The following is a 23,563-nucleotide window of genomic DNA, read 5'->3' as shown; positions in this document are numbered from 1 at the left end:
GCTGTCTGTGTGGGTGAACCAATTCAGTTTGTCTACTGTCCTGTCGATGTGGATAGGGGGGTGCTGCCTCTGCTGTTTCCTGAAGTCCACAATCATCTCCTTTGTTTTGTTGATGTTGAGTGTGAGGTTATTTTATCAGGAAAATGTGTCAGCACCACACTCCGAGGGCCCTCACCTCCTCCCTGTAGGCCGTCTCGTCGTTGTTGGTAATCAAGTCTACCACTGTAGTGTCGTCCGCAAACTTGATGATTGAGTTGGAGGCGTGCATGGCCACGCATTCGTGGGTGAACCGGGAGTACAGGAGAGGGCTCAGAATGCACCCTTGTGGGGCCCCAGTGTTGAGGATCAGCGGGGTGGAGATGTAGTTACCTACCCTCATCACCTGGGGGCAGCCTGTCAGGAAGTCCAGTACCCAGTTGCACAGGGCGGGGTCGAGACCCAGGGTTTGCCTTGATGACGAGTTTGGAGGGTACTATGGTGTTAAATGCTGAGATGTAGTCGATGAACAGCATTCTCACATAGGTATTCCTCTTGTCCAGATGGGTTAGGGCAGTGTGGTTGCGATTGCGTTGTCTGTGGACCTATTTGGGCGTTATGAAAATTGGAGTGGGTCTCGGGTGTCAGGTAGGGTGGAGGTGATATGGTCCTTGACTAGTCTCTCAAAGCACTTCATGATGACGAAAGTGAGTGCTACGGGGTGGTAGTCTTTTAGCTCAGTTACCTTAGCTTTCTTGGGAACAGAAACAATGGTGGTCCTCTTGAAGCATGTGGGAACAGCAGACTGGGATAAGGATTGATTGTATATGTCCGTAAACACACCAGCCAGCTGGTCTGCGCATGCTCTAAGGATGCGGCTGGTGATGCTGTCTGGGCCTGCAGCCTTGCGAGGGTTAACACGTTTAAATGTTTTACTCACTTCAGCTGCAGTGAAGGAGAATCCGCAGGTTTTGGTAGCGGGCCATGTCAGTGGCACTGTACTGTCCTCAAATCGAGCAAAGAAGTTATTTAGTTTGTCTGGGAGCAAGACATCCTGGTCCGCGACGGGGCTGGTTTTCTTTTTGTAATCTGTGATTGACTGTAGACCCTGCCTCATACCTCTTGTGTCTGAGCCGTTGAATTGCGACTCTACTTTGTCTCTATACTGATGCTAAGCTTGTTTGATTGCCTTGCGGAGGGAATAGCTACACTGTTTGTATTCGGTCATGTTTCCGGTCACCTTGACCTGGGTAAACAGTGGTTCGAGCTTTCAGTTCCGTGCGAATGCTGCCATAAATCCACGGTTTCTGGTTTGGGAATGTTTTAATAGTTGCTATGGGTATGACATCGCCAATGCACTTCCTAATGAACTCGCTTACCGAATCAGCATATTTGTCAATGTTGTTGTTGGACGCAATGCAAAACATATCCCAATCCACGTGATCAGCTTGCCAATGAGGATTTTTAACTATTCTCCAGATATAACCTGATTTCACCAATAAAAGCATATTTACAAGAGAAGGGCATAAATACAGATAAAAGAGGAACCAAGAGCCAATAGAAAGATATCCTTTCTTCTCTCCTGCTGTTCCCGCTTGTGACCACCAAGTGGCCCCTCTCTCTCGCTCTTGCGCTCTCTTGCTCTCGCGCTCGCGCCCTCTCTTGCGCTCTCAATTCAATTCAAGGGGCTTTATTGGAATGGGAAACATGTGTTAACATTGTCAAAGCAAGTGAGGAAATAATATACAAAAGTGAAACAAACAATAAAAATGTACAATAAACATTACACATACAGAAGTTTCAAAACAATAAAGACATTACAAATGTCATATTATATACAGAGTGTTGTAACAATGTACAAATATCGCTCTCTTGCTGCATCTCGTCGGTCGTTAGGACCCAGCAAAGCATATTTAGTGCTCCATTGAGATATGAGCGGAGTCATAAACGCAACAATCCAATGAGAAGTCCATCATTCACTAACACAGTATTAACATCGCAAAAACCAGCGGAATTACAAGAGTTGTACTGCCGTTATTCTTGTCTACAATGAGAGAACTTCACTTTAAGGATTACTTTTGGGTAAGTGCAAATGTTTGTATTTGCGTTGTGTGTCATCTGAGCTTAACCCTCATTCACTGTGAACTATTTGTTTTTAGAGATCGAAATCAGATTTCGAAGTATTACCAAGTTGTAAACACAACTGAAGGAGCACACACAATTATCTATTTAACAAGTCTAGTGATGTTAGTTAGGTCATTGAATTTATTCAGAATATTACACGCCGCATGGACTGGCTGTTTTATTAGCACGTCTCTAACCCAGGAGTGTAGTTATTTCTGGTCCTTTTGAACACCTTGTAATATGTGCAGATGGCAATCAGATTGGCAGGGCTCAGGAGTATACCTACCCCTGCAGTGTAGGCCTATTGTATACCTCTTTTAATCACGTGGTTAAAATGATTATATGTCATTATCTCATGCAGACATACATTACAGGGCACTTCAACTGCAGTTTATCATCTCAAACACATATTTATTCATGCTCACGAAATACTTATATTGCTTCATTGCTGTTAGCTTTATTGTTTCCGTAGTCTGATGTATTGTGTGCTAAAGCCCATTGGGAAGCTTTTACGTTCTGGTTTATTTTGGTTTTAGCCCTTGGGGGTCTTCTCTCTCTCAGTAATGTTGTAATGAGTTGTTTCCTTTTTGATAGACTGTTAAAAGGCAATGCAGCGAGGAGTATAGGATGTTGATAGACCAATACTGGGAGGGTGTGAGAGATTCTCCATGGTGTGCTATGATTTGATTACTTACTGTTATTCCATCTTCCCCAATGTTGCCAGAATGGGGAGCTGACCAGTACTGGGGGTTATGACTGTATCATCCAGCATCTCAATGATGGTAAGAGGACATGCAAGGAGATAGAAGACTTCATGAAAGCCAGGTGAGAAACCATGTGAGATATCTTCCAATAGAAACCATTAATTGAATCCACAGACTACTACAGAGAATATACTCTGAAACAACGGTATGGATGCTGTAATTCTGTCTAGGTTACAGCGCCCACAGGTTCTGCTGCCATGTTGTTGTTGTTTCTGCGTTTATTTGAACTGATTAGCAGTAATGTTTCGTTGTGGACTGACCTTTTCAAAGAGCACGAGGGCTTCGTTCCACGATACAGAAGTAAGAAAGTCAGTCATCATTTATTTTCCACCATGCTTTAGATCATGTGGGCGCAGAAAGATGAATCCTTCTATATCTGGGCAAAGTGTACTGTGAATGGTTGTTGGTGTTCAACAAACACTGCTGCTGTGTTTCCTGTTTCTGGTGTCACTGAGTGTGCACTTACAGTAAAAGCGAGTGGTTCATCTGTTTTATCTGCTATTTCCTCATTTTGGACAGAAATTACACTATTATCCAATGGTCTAGAATGGTGTCAGTGTTAATTTAATACAGAATGTAGACTATAGTTTACATATTTGCCTTTAGCTCTTGTCCTACACCTCACGATTTTGAATGTGGAGATTTTTCCTACCAATCTAAATTCCCGACCAACTGCTACAGCATACTTTATCAAACTTCTTATTGTGAATCATTATTATCTTTAATACTTTCAAATTTTTTGTTTGCTCCCTCCTCTCTGGACTGTACTGTTTAATGATTAATCCAAGCACAATACAGACTGTGCAATCAGTCATGCACAAGGAAACAACTCCATAATTACACTGTTATATTGAAAGTGTGATTTTGCATGTGTTAGTTCCTCTAAGATAAAGAAATTGAATGCCATTTTGAAGTGATCTTTTTTTTAAATCTCATGGACACTGTGGACTTCCCCATTGTGGTGCAGATCCTCATGCTATTGCCTAATGTTCTCTCATGCACATACTGTAGCTAATGTTTGTTAACTGTATACCATGTTGAATGCACATATGAAGAGATGTGTTTGGTTATCTTTCAGAGCATCCATAGAGGAGAAGTATGCCAAAGAGCTACTGGGTCTCTCCAAGAAGGTGTGTGGGCACAATGAGATGAAGTAAGTAAATATTCCAGTTGCTGATGTTATTCATTATTGAGTAGACAATTGCTTGTCATCAGTCAGGGACTGTAAGAATAATTTACAAAAATGATTTGAAAGCCCTGATATTGAAGGTAGATACCCTTGTAATGGGCTTCAGGTGCGGACTAGGACCAAAAACGGCCTTGGCATTTCTAAGCCACTGGGTAAAATGCTTTTCTTGAGGCCCTTACACCTGCCTATTTGTTTTTCCCCTTGAGGCCCTCACACCTGCCTATTTGTTTTTCCCCTTGAGGCCCTCACACCTGCCTATTTGTTTTTTCCCCTTGAGGCCCTCACACCTGCCTATTTGTTTTTTCCCCTTGAGGCCCTCACACCTGCCTATTTGTTTTTTCCCTTGAGGCCCCCACACCTGCCTATTTGTTTTTTCCCCTTGAGGCCCTTGAGGCCCTCACACCTGCCTATTTGTTTTTTCCCCTTGAGGCCCTCACACCTGCCTATTTGTTTTTTCCCCTTGAGGCCCTCACACCTGCCTATTTGTTTTTTCCCCTTGAGGCCCTCACACCTGCCTATTTGTTTTTCCCCTTGAGGCCCTCACACCTGCCTATTTGTTTTTTCCCCTTGAGGCCCCCACATTACCATTTTTTTTTAACTTGAGGCCCACCTTTTTAGCCAGATAATGATAATTTTGAGATCAAAAACCCAAGATAGACAGGCCCACTAGGCAACAAATTGACTGGCCCACTAGGCAACAAATTGACCAGCCCATCTGTCATTTGCCCAAAATACCAGATGGCCAGTACCCCTGATGGGCTTTGTTAAAAGCCATCACATATTTAATAGCCTTCTGATTGCCTGGGTGCCATTCTGTCTCAAGCAAGACAAGGAAATACAAATGTATATAGAGTTGTTGATATTGTCTGGTACACAGCCTTCAGATGGCACACTAGAATGCTGTGAATCTAGCCACTGATTGCACTGTCTGACGTTGACAAAACCGTTTTGTTTCGCATGTAGAAAGATGGTATCTGCAGTGGTTCAATGGCCCATGCAGCACTATACATAGAGATACAAGTATGCATTAAGGCATTAGTGTTATTAGTGCGTTACTGTTGTTAGATTGAATTGCTTTTGAGCCTTTTTTTTGTTGTGAAGGATTCTGTCAGTGGCTTGAGTGCCCATCCTGTTTCAGTATGATCATCATTTTGATTCATCAAACAGCTCATGCTGGTTACATTTACTGATTTACTATTAAATCAGAAAGACTAAAAACACCATTGTCTAATGAAACCCTGAAAAGTAATGTACCAAAGATGAGGTCTGGTGTTTGGAGGGGGTTTTAATGTAAACCCAATGAAGGTGCTAAGATACACTGAAAGGGTTTTAAAACAGAATTGAAGTATTCTGAAATGCCCAAAGTGGTTCTTCAATCTGGGGATTGGTGTTTTTAAGAGAGTGTTGTGAAAGCACTTCTCAATGCATGTAAAAGACACCATCAAAACACAACAATATTTTTTTTGTGGACTGTGTCTCTCATACAATCAAATGGTTTAGAAATGCAACTAGTTACCCTAAATATTGATCGATTATCATTTTCAATCAATATCTTAGAAATTATTGTAGGCTCTTTTGCACATTCAGACAGAGCTGTCAAATGTTCCACAACTTTATGAAATAGAAGACACTGGGCTAATACAACTCAGGATATAACTCAGATGCAGACACAGGAGATGGAAGGTTCAATATACAGAGTAGTTTATTAAAACCACAGGAGGCAGGTCGAGGACAGGCAGAGGTTCGTAACCAGGTCTGAGGCTGATAGGTACAGGGCGGCAGGCAGGCTCGGGGTCAGGGCAGGCAGCAGTTCTTAACCAGGTCTGAGGCTGATAGGTACAGGGCGGCAGGCAGGCTCAGGGTCAGAGGTTCGTAACCAGGTCTGAGTCTGATAGGTACAGGAAGGCAGGCAGGCTCGGGGTCAGGGCAGGCAGCAGTTCTTAACCAGGTCTGAGGCTGATAGGTACAGGGCGGCAGGCAGGCTCAGGGTCAGAGGTTCGTAACCAGGTCTGAGTCTGATAGGTACAGGAAGGCAGGTAGGCTCGAGGTCAGGGCAGGCAGAGGTTCTTTACCAGGTCTGAGTCTGATAAGTACAGGGCGGCAGGCTCGGGGTCAGAGGTTCGTAACCAGGTCTGAGTCTGATAGGTACAGGGCGGCAGGCAGGCTCGGGGTCAGGGCAGGCAGAGGTTCGTAACCAGGTCTGAGTCTGATAGGTACAGGGCGGCAGGCAGGCTCGAGGTCAGGGCAGGCAGAGGTTCGTAACCAGGTCTGAGGCTGATAGGTACAGGGCGGCAGGCTCGGGGTCAGAGGTTCGTAACCAGGTCTGAGTCTGATAGGTACAGGGCGGCAGGCTCGGGGTCAGAGGTTCGTAACCAGGTCTGAGTCTGATAGGTACAGGGCGGCAGGCAGGCTCGAGGTCAGGGCAGGCAGAGGTTCGTAACCAGGTCTGAGTCTGATAGGTACAGGGCGGCAGGCTCGGGGTCAGAGGTTCGTAACCAGGTCTGAGTCTGATAGGTACAGGGCGGCAGGCAGGCTCGGGGTCAGGGCAGGCAGAGGTTCGTAACCAGGTCTGAGTCTGATAGGTACAGGACGGCAGGCAGGCTCGAGGTCAGGGCAGGCAGAGGTTCGTAACCAGGTCTGAGTCTGATAGGTACAGGGCGGCAGGCAGGCTCGGGGTCAGGACAGGCAGAGGTTCGTAACCAGGTCTGAGGCTGATAGGTACAGGGCAGCAGGCAGGCTCGGGGTCAGGACAGGCAGAGGTTCGTAACCAGGTCTGAGTCTGATAGGTACAGGACGGCAGGCAGGCTCGGGGTCAGGACAGGCAGAAAGGGTTGGAACCAGAAGAACTAGAAACCAGGGACTAGAGAGAACAGGAGTAGAGGAAAACACGCTGGCAGGCTTGACGAGACAAGACGAACTAGCAACAGACAAACAGAAAACACGGGTATAGATGCACAGGGGAAATGGGCGACACCTGGAGGGGGGTGGAGACAAGCACAAGACAGGTGAAACAGATCAGGGTGTGACATGGGCATGCAATACTTTTCCTAGAGAATACTTAAGCTTCTATCAAGTTTGAGTCGGGCCTATGAAGAATCTTTTTGTGTAATTCCACCTTTGTTCCACCGCCTGGATGCTTTCTCCGGTGAGATAGTTTCAACCTCTTGTGAATTTAAGAAACGTTGGTGGGTGCACTGTTTGGATGCTGGAATTATTTTTGGATGACCGCGCAAAGGTAGCCTACTGTTTGAAGTGATTTATTTGACAATAAGATGAAAACATCATGACTGGTTGTGTTCATGGCACATAAAAAGATAATACATTTTATGTTTACTCTGACTGGAATTTATTTAGCACGAAAACAATTGTTTCTTTTGAAGGTAATTTCCTCCCTGTTCTGTTTGCTTCTGTTTGGTTCTTAAACTGTAAACTTTTTCCGCTGCAGGATGTAATGAATAAACCCTGGTTTTCTTAACGCTACATGTAGTTCATTGACTCATGCCACTGGCTTGTTTGTCTATTACCTTTGTGAGCTTTGTCTATAGCCTATGGCTCACCATGCCACATGTTATTGCATCCCACTTTGGACATTCATATTATCTTGTTGCTATATTTGCATACCTTTTATTCATGTACATGTATTGCTATATTTGCATACCTTTTATTCATGTACATATATTGCTATATGTTTAATTATTGGATATTCATATGGCAATTTATTTATATTTATAGCAGTTAATAACTAATTATGCATTAATGTACTTCATATGTAATTATTGCTTGATACGTGGTTTCTCTGTCTCCCTGCAGAAAACCATACATACAGACATACATGCATACATGCATACATGCATACATACTGTTCAAAAGTTTGGTGTCACTTAGAAATGTCCCTGTTTTTGAAAGAAAAGCAAATGTTAATTAAACCCGCAAAACACCAGTCTCAATGTCAACAGTGAAGAGGCGACTCCGAGATGCTGGCCTGCTAGGCAGAGTTGCAAAGAAAAAGCCATATCTCAGCCAATGAAAAGAAAATATTAAGATGGGCAAAAACACAGACACTGGACAGAGGAACCATCTCAATTGGGTTGAGGTCGGGTGATTGTGGAGGCCAGATGAGATGGCGTATCGCTGCAGAATGCTGTGGTAGCCATCCTGGATAAGTGTGCCTTGAATTCTAAATAAACCACCAACAGTGTCACCAGCAAAGCATCATCACACCTCCTCCTCCATGCTTCCCGGTGGGAACCACACACGTGGAGATCATCCATTCACCTACTCTGCGTCTCACAAAGACATGGCGGTTGGAACCAAAAATCGCAAATTTTGACTAATCAAACGAAGGACAGATTTCCACCGGCCTAATGTCCATTGCTCGTGTTTCTTGGCCCAAGCAAGTCTCTTCTTATTATTATTGGTGTCCTTTAGTAGTGGTTTCTTTACAGAAATTTGACCATGAAGGCCTGATTCACGCGGTCTCCTCTGAATAGTCGATTTTGAGATGTGTCTGTTACATTTATTTGGGCTGTAATTTCTGAGGCTGGTAACTCTAATGAACATATCCTCTGCAGCAGAGGTATCTCTGGGTCTTCCTTTTCTGTGGCGGTCCTCATGAGAGCCAGTTTCATCATATCACTTGATGGTTTTTGCGACTGCACATAAAGGAACTTTCATTGTTCTTGACATTTTCCGATTGACTGACCTTCATGTCTTAAAGTAATGATGGACTGCCATTTGTCTTTGCTTATTTGAGCTGTCCTTGCCATAATATGGACTTGGTTTTTTAACAAATTGGGCTGTCTTCTGTATACCAACCCTATCTTGTCATACCGCAACTGATTGGCTCAAAAGCAATAAGAAGGAAAGAAATTCCACAAATAAACTTTTAAGAAGGCACACCTGTTAATTGAAATGCATTCCAGGTGACTACCTCATGCGGCTGGTTGAGAGAATGCCAAGAGTGTGCAAAGCTGTCATCAAGGTGGCAGCGTAGCCTAGTGGTTAGAGCGTTGGACTAACCGGATGGTTGCAAGTTCAAACCCCCAAGCTGACAAGTTACAAATCTGTCGTTCTGCCCCTGCACAGGCAGTTAACTCACTGTTCCTAGGCCATCATTGAAAATAAGAATTTGTTCTTAACTGACTTGCCTGGTTAAATAAAGGAAGAAAAAAAGGAAAAGGTGGCTTCTTTGAAGAATCTGTAATATAAAATATATTTAGATTTGTTTCACACTTTTTTTTTTGGTTACAACATGATTCCATATGTGTTATTTCATAGTTTTGATGTCTTCACTATTGTGTCTTCTACAATGTAGAAAATAGTAAAAATAAAGAAAAACTATTGAATGAGTAGGTGTTTCTAAACTTTTGACTGGTACTCTACGTACATACATACATACATACATACATACATACATACATACATACATACATACATACATACATACATACATACATACATACATACATACATACATACATACATACATACATACATACATACATACATACATACACTACATACATACACACACTACATACATACACACACTACACATACATACATACACACACATACATACATACATACATACGTACGTAGTCAGGGCTTTCCAATCGTTATCACCGTACGTACGTACGTTTCCCACCGGTTGGTCAATCCTAATCACAACCAATCAAGACAAGGATCACAGATTAATGCAAACTGAACTGTCAACTGTTAATCATATCATCTAACTCAAGTGTACTGAGATTGAATCAATCTGAATACAATATATATGAACATATCTGAATATAATGTAATTGTCCCTTGATTTTGAAGAATACCTTACAGATCTTGGAACTGTTTTACTTTATCAATATAAAAATGTGAAAGACCTGTTAATGTTTTGTCATTGGATCATTTGCAAAGAAAAGATCAAGCATTTGAAGCTTGTACATATGATTCATCGTGCTTGTATTAATTATTATCCTAGACAATCTTATTAGTTTTTGTATTTTCACAAAACTATATTTTCTGGTGTTCTTTGTTTGTGAATAATATTCTGAAATGACCAATGAGGAGTTTATCAACACATACCGTATAAGAGCAGGGAATGCATTCTGCACTATAAAAGATGTGAAACACCATCATTAGTGTTTAGGAGCTTTAGAGGGAGGAAACAGCACCAAAAGAGAAGGAATCTATTTCTGCACTAAACAGGACTCGAAACAACAAAATAGTGTTTTTATCATTTCCCTGTAGCGCTCCCAATCTCTGGCAATGTGTTGTACAACTCTTGATTATGTGGTGTTACAACACACCATGTCATGTTTCGGAAAATCTCAGAATTATATGTTTCAACACTCTAGCAAAGTCAAGGTTTTGTCTCCTTAACGTTGGTGGCAGTGTAACGGATGTAAAACGTCTAGCTAGTTAGCGGTGGTGCGCGCTAAATAGCGTTTCAATCGGTGACGTCACTTGCTCTGAGACCTTGAAGTAGTGGTTCCCCTTGCTCTGCAAGGGCCGGGGCTTTTGTGGAGCGATGGGTAACGATGCTTCGTGGGTGACTGTTGTTGATGTGTGCAGAGGGTCCCTGGTTCGTGCCCGGGTATGGGTGAGGGGACGGTCTAAAGTTAGACTGTTACAGCAGCTCAGTTGCCACTAGTTGTAGTGTTACAAAACACTTACATTCTGACAGCATAGGTTGTACTGCATGCATTACTTTTCATAAAGCTGGTGTTTGTTTGTTTCATTAGCACACTGAAGAGATCGCTGGACATGTTCAAACTGCGTAAGTGTTCTGCTGTCACAACAAATGTTTCTGATGTATGTTGATGACTAAGCTCAATTCTTTCGATTTCCATGCGTGAGTGAGTGAGTTCGAGTGTGTGTGTGTGTGTTCATGTAATTTACTAACTCTCTCTTTACTAAACCCTCCTTTACAACATAGAAACTGAACATGTGAGTTTATCACACCTCCAACTGGCACAAACAATGCGGGACGAGGCAAAAAAACTGGAAGACTTCAGAGAGAGACAGAAAGAGACAAGAAAAAAGGTACATTAGAAACCAACCAATTACTTAAAAAATGACACAAATGTAGGAATTAATACGACCTTTAATTACTAATAGACCTTATACGTTGCTAATACAGTGCACTTTGCTTAATAGTGAATGCGGCTATAGTGAACAATTGCTTATCAACCGCTTATATCAACTTATTTAGCGAGGCGAGCCACCAACCAGAGGTTTGCCAGTTTGAATACCATGTCTGACGGAAACCTGAAACCTCTGTGTGTCTTTCGGGATGGGATGGGAAGTCAGATTTCAGTTGGACCTTGTGATCTTAATCCTAAACGCCCTGCACATATGTGATAATTATCATGGTGCAAATCATGGATATATCATCTCTATGTTCTTTGCTTTAATATAATATATTTGACACCTCTTCTTCACAGGTAGAACAACAGATGGATGCCCTACACAAACAGAGGGCCACGCAGTTCAAGAAAACCATGGAGGTAAACTGGAGAACTTTCCTACATTTTTTTGTCAAACCAGCAGTTTGAGATGAGAATGAGATCAAATCAGATTTTATTTGTCACGTGTTGAATACAATATGTGTAGACCTTACAGCGAAATGCTTACTTACAAGCCCTTAACCAACAATAAAGAGTAATAAAAAAAGTAAGTAAGAAATATTTGCTAAATAATCTAAAGGAAAAATAGTAACAAAATAAAAATTACACTAATGAGGCTATACAGTGCCTTGCGAAAGTATTCGGCCCCCTTGAACTTTGCGACCTTTTGCCACATTTCAGGCTTCAAACATAAAGATATAAAACTTTATTTTTTTGTGAAGAATCAACAACAAGTGGGACACAATCATGAAGTGGAACCACATTTATTGGATATTTCAAACTTTTTTAACAAAGCAAAAACAGAAAAATTGAGCGTGCAAAATTATTTCAGCCCCCTTAAGTTAATACTTTGTAGTGCCACCTTTTTCTGCGATTACAGCTGTAAGTCGCTTGGGGTATGTCTCTATCAGTTTTGCACATCGAGAGACTGACATTTTTTCCCATTCCTCCTTGCAAAACAGCTCGAGCTCAGTGAGGTTGGATGGAGAGCATTTGTGAACAGCAGTTTTCAGTTCTTTCCACAGATTATCGATTGGATTCAGGTCTGGACATTGACTTGGCCATTCTAACACCTGGATATGTTTATTTTTGAACCATTCCATTGTAGATTTTGCTTTATGTTTTGGATCATTGTCTTGTTGGAAGACAAATCTCCATCCTAGTCTCAGGTCTTTTGCAGACTCCATCAGGTTTTCTTTCAGAATGGTCCTGTATTTGGCTCCATCCATCTTCCCATCAATTTTAACCATCTTCCCTGTCCCTGCTGAAGAAAAGCAGGCCCAAACCATGATGCTGCCACCAGCATGTTTGACAGTGGGGATGGTGTGTTCAGGGTGATGAGCTGTGTTGCTTTTACGCCAAACATAACGTTTTGCATTGTTGCCAAAAAGTTCAATTTTGGTTTCATCTGACCAGAGCACCTTCTTCCACATGTTTGGTGTGTCTCCCAGGTGGCTTGTGGCAAACTTTAAACGACAATTTTTATGGATATCTTTAAGAAATGGCTTTCTTCTTGCCACTCTTCCATAAAGGCCAGATTTGTGCAATATACGACTGATTGTTGTCCCATGGACAGAGTGTCCCACCTCAGTTGTAGATCTCTGCAGTTCATCCAGAGTGATCATGGGCCTCTTGGCTGCATCTCTGATCAGTCTTCTCCTTGTATGAGCTGAAAGTTTAGAGGGACGGCCAGGTCTTGGTAGATTTGCAGTGGTCTGATACTCCTCCCATTTCAACATTATCGCTTGCACAGTGCTCCTTGGGATGTTTAAAGCTTGGGAAATCTTTTTGTATCCAAATCCGGCTTTAAACTTCTTCACAACAGTATCTCGGACCTGCCTGGTGTGTTCCTTGTTCTTTATGATGCTCTCTGCACTTTTAACGGACCTCTGAGACTATCACAGTGCAGGTGCATTTATACGGAGACTTGATTACACACAGGTGGATTGTATTTATCATCATTAGTCATTTAGGTCAACATTGGATCATTCAGAGATCCTCACTGAACTTCTGGAGAGAGTTTGCTGCACTGAAAGTAAAGGGCCTGAATAATTTTGCACGCCCAATTTTTCAGTTTTTGATTTGTTAAAAAAGTTTGAAATATCCAATAAATGTCGTTCCACTTCATGATTGTGTCCCACTTGTTGTTGATTCTTCACAAAAAATACAGTTTTATATCTTTATGTTTGAAGCCTGAAATGTGGCAAAAGGTCGCAAAGTCCAAAGGGGGCCGAATACTTTCGCAAGGCACTGTATATAGGGGGTACCGGTACCGAGTCAATGTGCTGGGGTACGGGGTAGTTGAGGCAATTTTAATTGCAACCTGGAATTAAAATTGTCCTGATTTTTGGGGAGTTTGTATCATTTGATTGATGCCTACCACTTTGAAGATGCACATTTTTGTGTGTGTGAAACAAACAATAAATAAGACAAAAAAAACAGAACTTGAGTGTGCACCCCCCCAAAGTCTGTACTTTGTAGAGCCACTTTTTTCAACAATTACAGCTGCAAGTCTCTTGGGGTATGTCTCTATAAGCTTGGCACATCAAGCCACTGGGATTTTTGCCCATTCTTCAAGGCAAAACTGCTCCAGCTCCTTCAAGTTGGATGGGTTCCGCTGGTGTACAGCAATCTTTAAGTCATACCACAGATTCTCAATTGGATTGAGGTCTGGGCTTTGACTAGGCCATTCCAAGACATTTAAATGTTTCCCCTTAAACCACGCGAGTGTTGCTTTAGCAGTATGCTTAATGTCATTGTCCTGCTGGAAGGTGAACCTCCGTCCCAGTCTCAAATCTCTGGAAGACTGAAACAGGTTTCCCTCAAGAATTTCCCTGTATTTAGCGCCATCCATCATTCCTTCAATTCCGACCAGTTTCCCAATCCCTGCCAATGAAAAACATCCTCACAGCATGATGCTGCCACCACCATGCTTCACTGTGGGGATGATGTTCTCCGGCTGATGAGAAGTGTTGGGTTTGCGCCAGACATTGCGTTTTCCTTGATGGCCAAAGAGCTAAATTTTAGTCTCATCTGACCAGAGTACCTTCTTCCATATGTCTGGGGAGTCTCCCACATGCCTTTTGGTGAACACCAAACGTGTTTGCTTATTTTTATTTATTTTAGCAATGGCTTTTTTCTGGCCACTCTTCTGTAAAGCCCAGCTCTGTGGCGTGTACGGATTAAAGTGGTCCTATAGACAGATACTCCAATCTCCGATGTGGAGATTTCCAGCCCCTTCAGGGTTATCTTTGGTCTCTTTGTTACCTCTCTGATTAATGTCCTCCTTGCCTGGTCTGTGAGTTTTGGTGGGCTGGCCTTCTCTTGGCAGGTTTTTTGTGGTGCCATATTCTATCATTTTTTTAATAATGGATTTAATGGTGCTCTGTGGGATGTTCAAAGTTTCTGATATTTTTTTATCACCCAACCCTGATCTATACTTCTCCACAACTTTGTCCCTAACCTGTTTGGAGGGCTCCTTGGTCTTCATAGTGCCGCTTGCTTGGTGGTGACCCTTGCTTAGTGGTGTTGCAGACTCTTGGGCCTTTCAGAACAGGTGTGTGTATGTATACTGAGGTCATGTGACAGATCATGTGACACTTGGATTGCACACAGGTGGACTTTATTTAACTAATTATGTATCTTATGAAGGTAATCTTTTTTAGGGGCTTCATAGCAAAGGGGGTGAATACATATGCACGCGCCACTTTTCATTTTCATTTTTTTTTTTCACTTTAGTTTTCACTTTATTTTCACTTTACCAATTTGGATGTTGTTTTGTATATCCATTACATGAAATCCATTTAAATTACAGGTTGTAAGGAATGAAAATAGGAAAAACGCCAAGGGGGTGAATACTTTTGCAAAGCATCGTCGATGCACTTATTAATGAAGCCAGTGACTGATGTCGCATACTGCTAAATGCCATCGGATGAATCCCAGAACATATTCCAGACTGTGCTAGCGAAACAGTCCTGTAGCCTAGTATCCGCTTCATCGGACCACTTCTGTAATTGAACACTGGTTGAGTGCAACCACTGATACCTCCTGTTTTGAGTTTTTGCTTGTAGGAAGGAATCAGGAGATAGAGTTGTGGTCAGATTTTCCAAATGGAGAGCTGTAAAGATGATCTAGAGTTTTCTTTCCCCTAGTTGCACATTTGACATGCTGGTAGAAATGAGGTAAAACGGATTTCAGTTTTCAGCGTTAAAGTCCACGGCCACGAGGAACGCGATCTCTGAACGAGACTTTTCTTGTTTGGTTATGCCTTGTACAGGTTGTTGAGTGCAGTTTTAGTGCCAGCATTGGTTTGTGGTGGTAAATAGACAGCTACAAAGAATATAGATGAGAACTCTCTTGGTAAATAGTGTGGTCTACGGCTTATCACGAGGTACTCTAACTAAGGCGAGCAAAAGATACAGACTTCTTTAATATTAGTGATCGTGCACCAGCTGTTGTTAATAAAGAGACACAGACCCACCCCCCCGATCTTACCGGAGGCTGCTGTTCTGTCTTGCCGATTTATGGAAAACCCAGCTAACTGTATATTATCCATGTCCTTGTTCAGCCACTAATATTACAGTTTTTAATGTCCCACTGATAAGATATTCTTGAACGGAGCTCATCCAGTTCATTCTCTAGTAGTTGCACGTTCACCAGTATAACGGAGGGTAGAGGAGGATTATCCACTAGCCGATGCAGTCTCGGCAGGCATCTGGCTCGTCGACCCCTGTAGCAGCATCTCCTCTTCTTCAAATTACGGGGGTTTGGGCCTGGTCCCGGAAGAGATGATATGCACAGAGGGGACCTCATTCTAGGTCAGCACTCTAACTCTGTCTCTTTCTAAATTATTTTCCTGATTTGATTTTGATCCTAAATGCCTGCCGTTTTTCATTGGTCAGACAAAGTGGTACTGTTAGGGCTGTGCATGTTGTGCCACATTGCCATGCCAACTGAAACATCAGGCATTTTATACACAGTGGAATGACCTCAGAGTGTTGAAAAATGCAGGTTGTGGTAGTTGAATTCAAATGCATGGGCTTCATGTTTCATTTAGAGACTTTTATGTTAAGTGAAGACAGTATAGAGTCTAGTAGAGTCAGTAAACTATATTATGAGTTATTTCCTACCTTCACCCCCCCCCCTTCCTGTCCATGTCGTTAACCACAGACAAAGAAGACATATGAGCAGAAGTGTCGAGACAAAGAGGAAGCAGAACAGAACATGAACCGAAACGCCAGCACCAGCAATGTCAAGCAGCAGGAAAAGGTGAGTATTCTGAGATACTGTGGGGGGTTGGGCAGGGGGCAGGGGGCAGGCGGGGGGGGGGGGGGGGGGGGGGTCTAGTGGTAGTGCTGCTGCCCCCGGACCACACATTGTCCCTGCAACCATGGGTTCAGAACCAGAAAGCAACACTTTCCATTCTATGTCCTTCTCCTTTATCACCTCATCAATCACTTATTCACCGTGTTTGTTGATTTAAAAAAAGATACATCAAAAAGAAACAGAAAGCACTAGTGACAATAAATAATGTGAGTGAGCCATGGGAATCTTTCTGAAGGAAATAGCATACCTATTTTGAGCACAGGAATCAGACCACAAAAATTAGGCCTACACTGACCACAGAAAGAACAAGGCTACCTAGTTTGTACCCTGTTTATTGAGAGGACATTTACCAATCAGACATGTGCTTTCACTCCTATATGCAGCATTGCATTGAAAGTCATATCTGAACACAATAAAGAGTTGAATAAAGTACAGAATCAGTGATTTTGTTTCCTTCTTCATCTTTCAGCTATTGACAAAAACACAGCAAGCAAAGCAGAATGCAGAAGAAGCTGGTAACAATGACAACTTATTCTCCTTTGGTCTCTTAGCAACCATCAACAGGAAAACCATCATTTAGTCTAAAGATAATCAAAAATGTGCCTCTATACTATGGTCTCCCAAGATGTATTCTCTGATTTGAATCCCAGACAGGCTATACATGCACAATGTGTCTCTGCTGGGGAAAACTAGGGAGGACTGGCAGAAAGAACACATTAAAGCATGTGAGGTAAGGGCCAGAAAGCATGATGATATTTACTTTCTTTGTTAGTTACATACTGTATTACTGATGTAGTATGTGTAACAGTTTGACTACATCCAGGTATTTGTTTCTTAGCTATATGTTGTAGTATTGGTATATATAATTTACATCCAGTTATTTGTTTGTCAGCTATAGGTTGTATTACTGGTATATATAATATAGTGCTCTGTTACATCCAGGTATTTGAGAAGCAGGAAGTGGAGAGGATCAATACTCTAAGGAACATGGTATGGACTCACCTCAACCAGCTCTCCCAGCAGTGTGTCACCAGCGATGAGGTAAAGTGCTTCTAGGGACTCATAAATGTGCAATCTGCAATATTACTTACTGGTATTGCATTTGTATTAATGATACCCATTGATTCTCTAAGAATATAGCAAATGAAGGATTGTGGCTGTAAGTGACCATCCGTATTGCTTTGTGTTTCTATCTTGCCCGCCTGTGTGTCTTTGTCCTTGTCTATGGGTTCAGCTTCATGAGGAAGTGAGGAAGTCTCTTGAACAGTGTGACATACAGGAGGATATAGAACACTTTGTGAACCTCAGACGGACTGGGGACAAACCGCCTGGTACAGTTCTCACTCTTCACAGATCACCTTTGACAACAGACACATACAATACTATATAGGTCCTCTAAGGACCACAATGAAAATCAGACTGACTTTTTGGTGTCATCCTTGATGGCATAAATGTTGTCCTAATTTTGTTTTGTCCGGGTCCCCCTCCCTGACAGTCTAGTTGCGTATTGTAGTTGTACTGTCCTCACCCATCACTCCTTGGCCTGCTCTGTCCCCACCCACTGGCCTGCTCTATTCTCACCCTACACTCCCTGGCCTACTCTGTTCTCACCCCTCACTCTCTGGCCTGCTTTGTCCTCACCCCCTGGCCTGCTCTGTCCTTACCTCGTGGCCTGCTCTATCCTTACCCCTTACCCCCTGCTCTGTCCTCCTACCCTGGCCTGCTTTGTCCTCACCCCCTGGCCTGCTCTGTCCTCAACCCTCACCCCTGGCCAGAAGGGAGTCATCATGTCAGGTAGTCCTGGGGCATGGTCCTAGGGCTCAGGTCCTCTGAGAGAGAGAAAGAAAGAGAGAATTAGAGAGAGCATATGTGGGGTGGCCAGTCCTCTTCTGGCTGTGCCGGGTGGAGATTATAACAGAACATGGCCAAGATGTTCAAATGTTCATAAATGACCAGCATAGTCGAATAATAATAAGGCAGAACAGTTGAAACTGGAGCAGCAGCACGGCCAGGTGGACTGGGGACAGCAAGGAGTCATCATGTCAGGTAGTCCTGGGGCATGGTCCTAGGGCTCAGGTCCTCCGAGAGAGAGAAAGAAAGAGAGAAGGAGAGAATTAGAGAACACACACTTAGATTCACACAGGACACCGAATAGGACAGGAGAAGTACTCCAGATATAACAAACTGACCCTAGCCCCCTGACACATAAACTACTGCAGCATAAATACTGGAGGCTGAGACAGGAAGGGTCAGGAGACACCTCTCACCCCCTTGCCTGCTCTGTCCTCACCCCTCATCCCCTGCTTTGTCCTCACCTCTGCTCTGTCCTCATGCCTCACCTCTTACCCCCTTGCCTGCTCTGTCCTCACCCCTCAACCCCTGGCCTGCTCTGTCCTCACCCCTCCCCCCCTGGCCTGCTCTGTCATCACCCCCTGCTTTGTCCTCATCCCTGCTTTGTCCTCATCCCTCACCTTTCACCCCATTGCCTACTCTGTCCTCACCCCTCATCCCCTGCACTGTCCTCAACCCTCACCCCTGGTCTGCTCTGTCCTCACCCCTGGTCTGCTCTGTCCTCACCCCCTCGCCTGCTCTGTCCTCATCCCTCACCCCTCACCCCTGGCCTGCTTTGTCCTCACCCCTCACTCCCTGGCCTGCTCTGTCCTCACCCCCTGGCCTGCTCTGTCCTCACCCCCTGGCCTGCTCTGTCCTCACCTCTCACTCCCTGGCCTGATTTGTCCTCACCTCTCACTCCATGGCCTGCTTTGTCCTAACCCCCTGGCCTGCTCTGTCCTCACTCCCTGGCCTGCTCTGTCCTCATCCCTCACCTCTCACTCCCTGGCCTGCTTTGTCCTCACCCCTCACTCCCTGGCCTGCTCTGTCCTCACCCCCTGGTCTGCTCTATCCTCATCCCTCACCCCCTGGCCTGCTTTGTTCTCACCCCTCACTCCCTGGCCTGCTCTGTCCTCACCCCTCACGCCCTGGCCTGCTCTGTCCTCACCCCCTGGCCTGCTCTGTCCTCACCCCCTGGCCTGCTATTTCCTCACACCCTGGCCTGCTCTGTCCTCACCCCCTGGCCTGCTCTGTCCTCACCCCCTGGCCTGCTCTGTCCTCACCCCTCACACCCTGGCCTGCTCTGTCCTCACACCCTGGCCTGCTCTGTCCTCACCACCTGGCCTGCTCTGTCCTCACACCCTGGCCTGCTCTGTCCTCACACCCTGGCCTGCTCTGTCCTCACCCCTCATCCTCTGCTCTGTCCTCACCCTTCTTCCCCAAGCCTGCTCTGTCCTCACCCCTCATCCCCTGCTCTGTCCTCATCCCTCACCTCTCACTCCCTGGCCTGCTCTGTCCTCACCCCCTGGCCTGCTCTGTCCTCACCCCTTGGCCCTGCTCTGTCCTCAACCTCACCCCCTGGCCTGTTCTGTCCTCAACCCTCACCCCCTGGCCTGTTCTGTCCTCAACCCTCACCCCCTGGCCTGTTCTGTCCTCAACCCCTGGCCTGCTCTGTCCTCAACCCCTGGCCTGCTCTGTCCTCAACCCATGGTCTGCTCTGTCTTCACCTCCTGGCCTGCTCTGTCCTCACCCCCTGGCATGCTCTGTCCTCACCCCTTGGCCCTGCTCTGTCCTCAACCTCACCCCCTGGTCTGTTCTGTCCTCAACCCTCACCCCCTGGCCTGGCCTGTTCTGTCCTCAACCCTCACCCCCTGGCCTGTTCCGTCCTCAACCCTCACCCCCTGGCCTGTTCTGTCCTCAACCCTCACCCCCTGGCCTGTTCTGTCCTCAACCCCTGGCCTGCTCTGTCCTCAACCCATGGTCTACTCTGTCCTCACCCCCTGGTCTGCTCTGTCCTCACTCCTCAGCTCCTGTTCTGTATGAGAACTTCTACAGTGGTCAGAGGGTCCCCGCAGGACCACCATCCTCCCGAACGGCTCCTCCTATCACTAGGTGAGAGAGGTTTTATCAATACAATTATTTTTCAAGCAAACCAAGAGTCACCCTGAGAGAGAAATGACCCACACAGCAGATGAGGATCTTCACCTTACCACAAAAATCATGTTTTTCATCATTCTCATCATGTCATGTTGATTTCTATTTTGTCTGTTTTGTGAAAATCAGGAGAGGACCGTTGCCTAACCCAGACAATACTGAAGGTACATGTTAAAAAACTCCAGAGATATACAGATAGATATGACAGTTGTCAGATTGGATCCATCATTTAATATAATGATAAACTGTTATTTGATTTCCTTTTTAATGACAAGCCACTGTTTGTCTGTTTTATTTGTGCTTTGAATCCCCCTGCTGTAGGTGATGTGATCTACTCAACTGTAGATCCAGGCTACAGTGCTCTACAATACTAGAACATATGTTCAGTGGTAACTACTTCATTCTTCAGTATTACAGCTTTAGTCAAATGACTATTGTTATCACAATAAGTTTGAGCCTGACTAAAACCATGGGTTCATTTGTTTCTTAACTCTTTATTTCCAGTTTTCCATGGATATTGACTGTCTGGTGGATTTACACAGATGGCTGAGTGGGGATTCCTTCATTGACGGATATGAAGAGTGGACTCTGTGACTTCGTGGTCATTCAACAGTGACACCTGACAAACCAACTACCTAAATAGCAGCAATGCTGACGTTAGTAGAGCATGTTTGATTGTGTCACCATTGTGGCTTTATAGCTGTGTTATAAACAGTAAGATGATGTTTCATAGCTCAATATATGTAAATAGGTTCCAGAATGTATGAATATACTTAGTTTTCTACAGTCTAAACCAGGAAATGTAATTAAAGCACTAATAAAGGTAATTCCTTTATAAGTTATTAACATTTTGGACAGCAGACATTCCAAAGCATTTTGCAACTTTTCAATATAAGAGGGTCACTTTTATTTGTTGATTAATAACACGAATATTACAACAATACAGGTACATGATCTAAATGTTTTAAAATTGTGTGATAAAGGCAAAATAACTTTAATAATTTAAGTAAATAAATGTTATGTATATATAAATCTAGGTTTGTCAGTCACTTAATTAACACATTATTCTGTACCTTTGTAGAACCTAGTTGTTTCCTGTTGTGGTCGATTATAATCTGATTGGTCTGTACTTGAACACTACATTGTGTTACTCAGACTAGTTTCTGGTTGATGATTGCACACAGATCTTGATAAGAAAATTGAATAAAGGGCAGTTTAAGGTTGTATTAAGCATTCCCTGATCGAGAATATTCTGTAAGTGACAATTGTCATCACGGAGAGGTCAAACACACTCATAAATTATGTTATGAAACACTGACAGACTTTCTTGTAAAAACTCACTTCCTATTCCAGGTCTTCTATTGTCTTTTCCCCCCATACAATACAATTGAGAAACAAATGAGTGGGGATGCACAGGAACCTGACACGCTAATAATATGAGCAAATCTTGTGCAATCTATTGGTTGATAGAATGGGTGTTGTACTTACACCCAATATGGACGCAAAGTGTTCAGCTTGTCTGGCAAGCTCATTGAGATGGGTATTTTGCTCTTTTAAAGTGAAGATCTCTTCCTGTTTCTGCTTAGTGTGGCAGGGGAAAGATCTCAATTGCATACTCCTCTCGCGTCTTCGTCTCCTCAAAACCCATTAGAGAAGAAGGTCAAAGAGAGGAACCTCTGGCTTTCTCATCCAATGGGTTTTTGTGAAGGAGACGAGGAGTATGTAATTGAAATCATCCCACGACATGTAGCTGTGGAGATTCATATAGAGTCAGATCTCAGAAAGATCTAAATAATTCAATTAAATAAGTCCTAAGAGTGAATTGCAGTATACCAAGTATGTCTATATTTGGGCCTTTTTGTTTTGCGAGGCCTGACAAAACAGTGATAGAATCAGCGGAAATTGGAACTCCCACAATAATGTTTCTCAACACTCTACTGTTCAAAACGTCAACTGGTGGTTAAAACGACACAATGATTCTTTCTTAACTTCTCCCCTGTCACTCAGGGGTGAAGGTCATGCTGGGGTCACCTCCATGTTTTTTAATGTCTCCTTTATTCAACTTGGTAATCTCATTAAGATAAAAGAAAATCTACACTACATGACCAAAAGTATGTGGACAGCTGCTCATCTAACATTTAATTCCAAAATCATGGGTTTTAATATGGAGTTGGTCCCCCTTTTGCTGCGATAACAGCCTCCACTCTTCTGGGAAGGCTTTCCGCTAGATGTGGAAACACTAGGTGTTCGATGGGGTTGATGTCAGGGCTCTGTGCAGGCCAGTCAAGCTCTTCCACACCGATCTTGACAAAGCATGGACCTTGCTTTGTGCACAAGGGCATTGTCATGCTGAAACAGGAAATGCCTTCTCCAAACGGTTGCCACAAAGTTGGAAGCACCGAATAGTCTAGAATGTCATTGTATGCCTTAGCATTAAGATTTCGCTTCAATGGAAATTCCATGAAAAACAGCCCCAGACCATTATTCCTCCTCCACCAAAGGTGGCATCCTATGACGGTGCCACATTGAAAATCACTGAGTAAATCAGTAAGGCCGTTCTACTGCCACTGTTTGTTTATGGATATTGCATGGCTGTATGCTGAATTTTATACAGTTGACAGCAACAGGTGTGGCTGAAATATCCAAATCCACTCATTTGAAGGGGTGTCCACATACTTTTGTGTATATATAGCATATTCATTAAGAGAGACCAGTCACTGTGTGAGGTCCGTGTTCATATTGGTGTGTTTGTCAGACAGAGATCAGGGAAGTAGCTATGGACAGCAGAGATAGACTATATAACCTGGAGGCCTTTTGGTCTATTCAGGAAATCAAACTGTAGATCAATACCACACTATGAAAACACACACACTATGATAACACACACTGTGTACAAAGTTAAAACAAGAGATTAGTTAACCATCCGGGTTCATGGCATGGCCACAACTTTTCTGTGATTTCTGAATGTCAAGTCATGTAAATAACAGTTATTTCAAAAAATGTTTGTGATTGCTGATCGGTTAATTTGTATATTTATGATTTGTATATTTACTCATTCAAACGTTTTTCTTTATTGTACA

General features: G+C 43.6%; 1 protein-coding gene across 1 annotated transcript; it reads left to right on the top strand.

Moving 5' to 3' along the window:
• The first annotated feature begins 1,919 nt into the window (after positions 1-1,919).
• LOC124000710 (proline-serine-threonine phosphatase-interacting protein 2-like) lies at positions 1,920-21,716 on the top strand. Its single transcript, XM_046307279.1, has 15 exons — positions 1,920-2,058; positions 2,825-2,925; positions 3,943-4,017; positions 10,791-10,825; positions 10,985-11,091; positions 11,493-11,555; positions 16,344-16,442; positions 16,969-17,014; positions 17,150-17,229; positions 17,442-17,540; positions 17,734-17,830; positions 20,357-20,441; positions 20,613-20,647; positions 20,805-20,872; positions 20,988-21,716. The coding sequence occupies exons 1-14, from the start codon at positions 2,026-2,028 to the stop codon at positions 20,855-20,857; spliced, it is 1,008 nt and encodes a 335-aa protein (XP_046163235.1). The 5' UTR covers positions 1,920-2,025; the 3' UTR covers positions 20,858-20,872; positions 20,988-21,716.
• The last annotated feature ends 1,847 nt before the right edge of the window (positions 21,717-23,563 follow it).

The sequence above is a fragment of the Oncorhynchus gorbuscha genome, linkage group LG16 (assembly GCF_021184085.1).
Source record: "Oncorhynchus gorbuscha isolate QuinsamMale2020 ecotype Even-year linkage group LG16, OgorEven_v1.0, whole genome shotgun sequence".
NCBI lineage: Eukaryota > Metazoa > Chordata > Actinopteri > Salmoniformes > Salmonidae > Oncorhynchus > Oncorhynchus gorbuscha.
The sequence above is the reverse complement of the archived record's forward strand: the minus strand, read 5'-3'. Positions and strand labels throughout refer to the sequence as shown.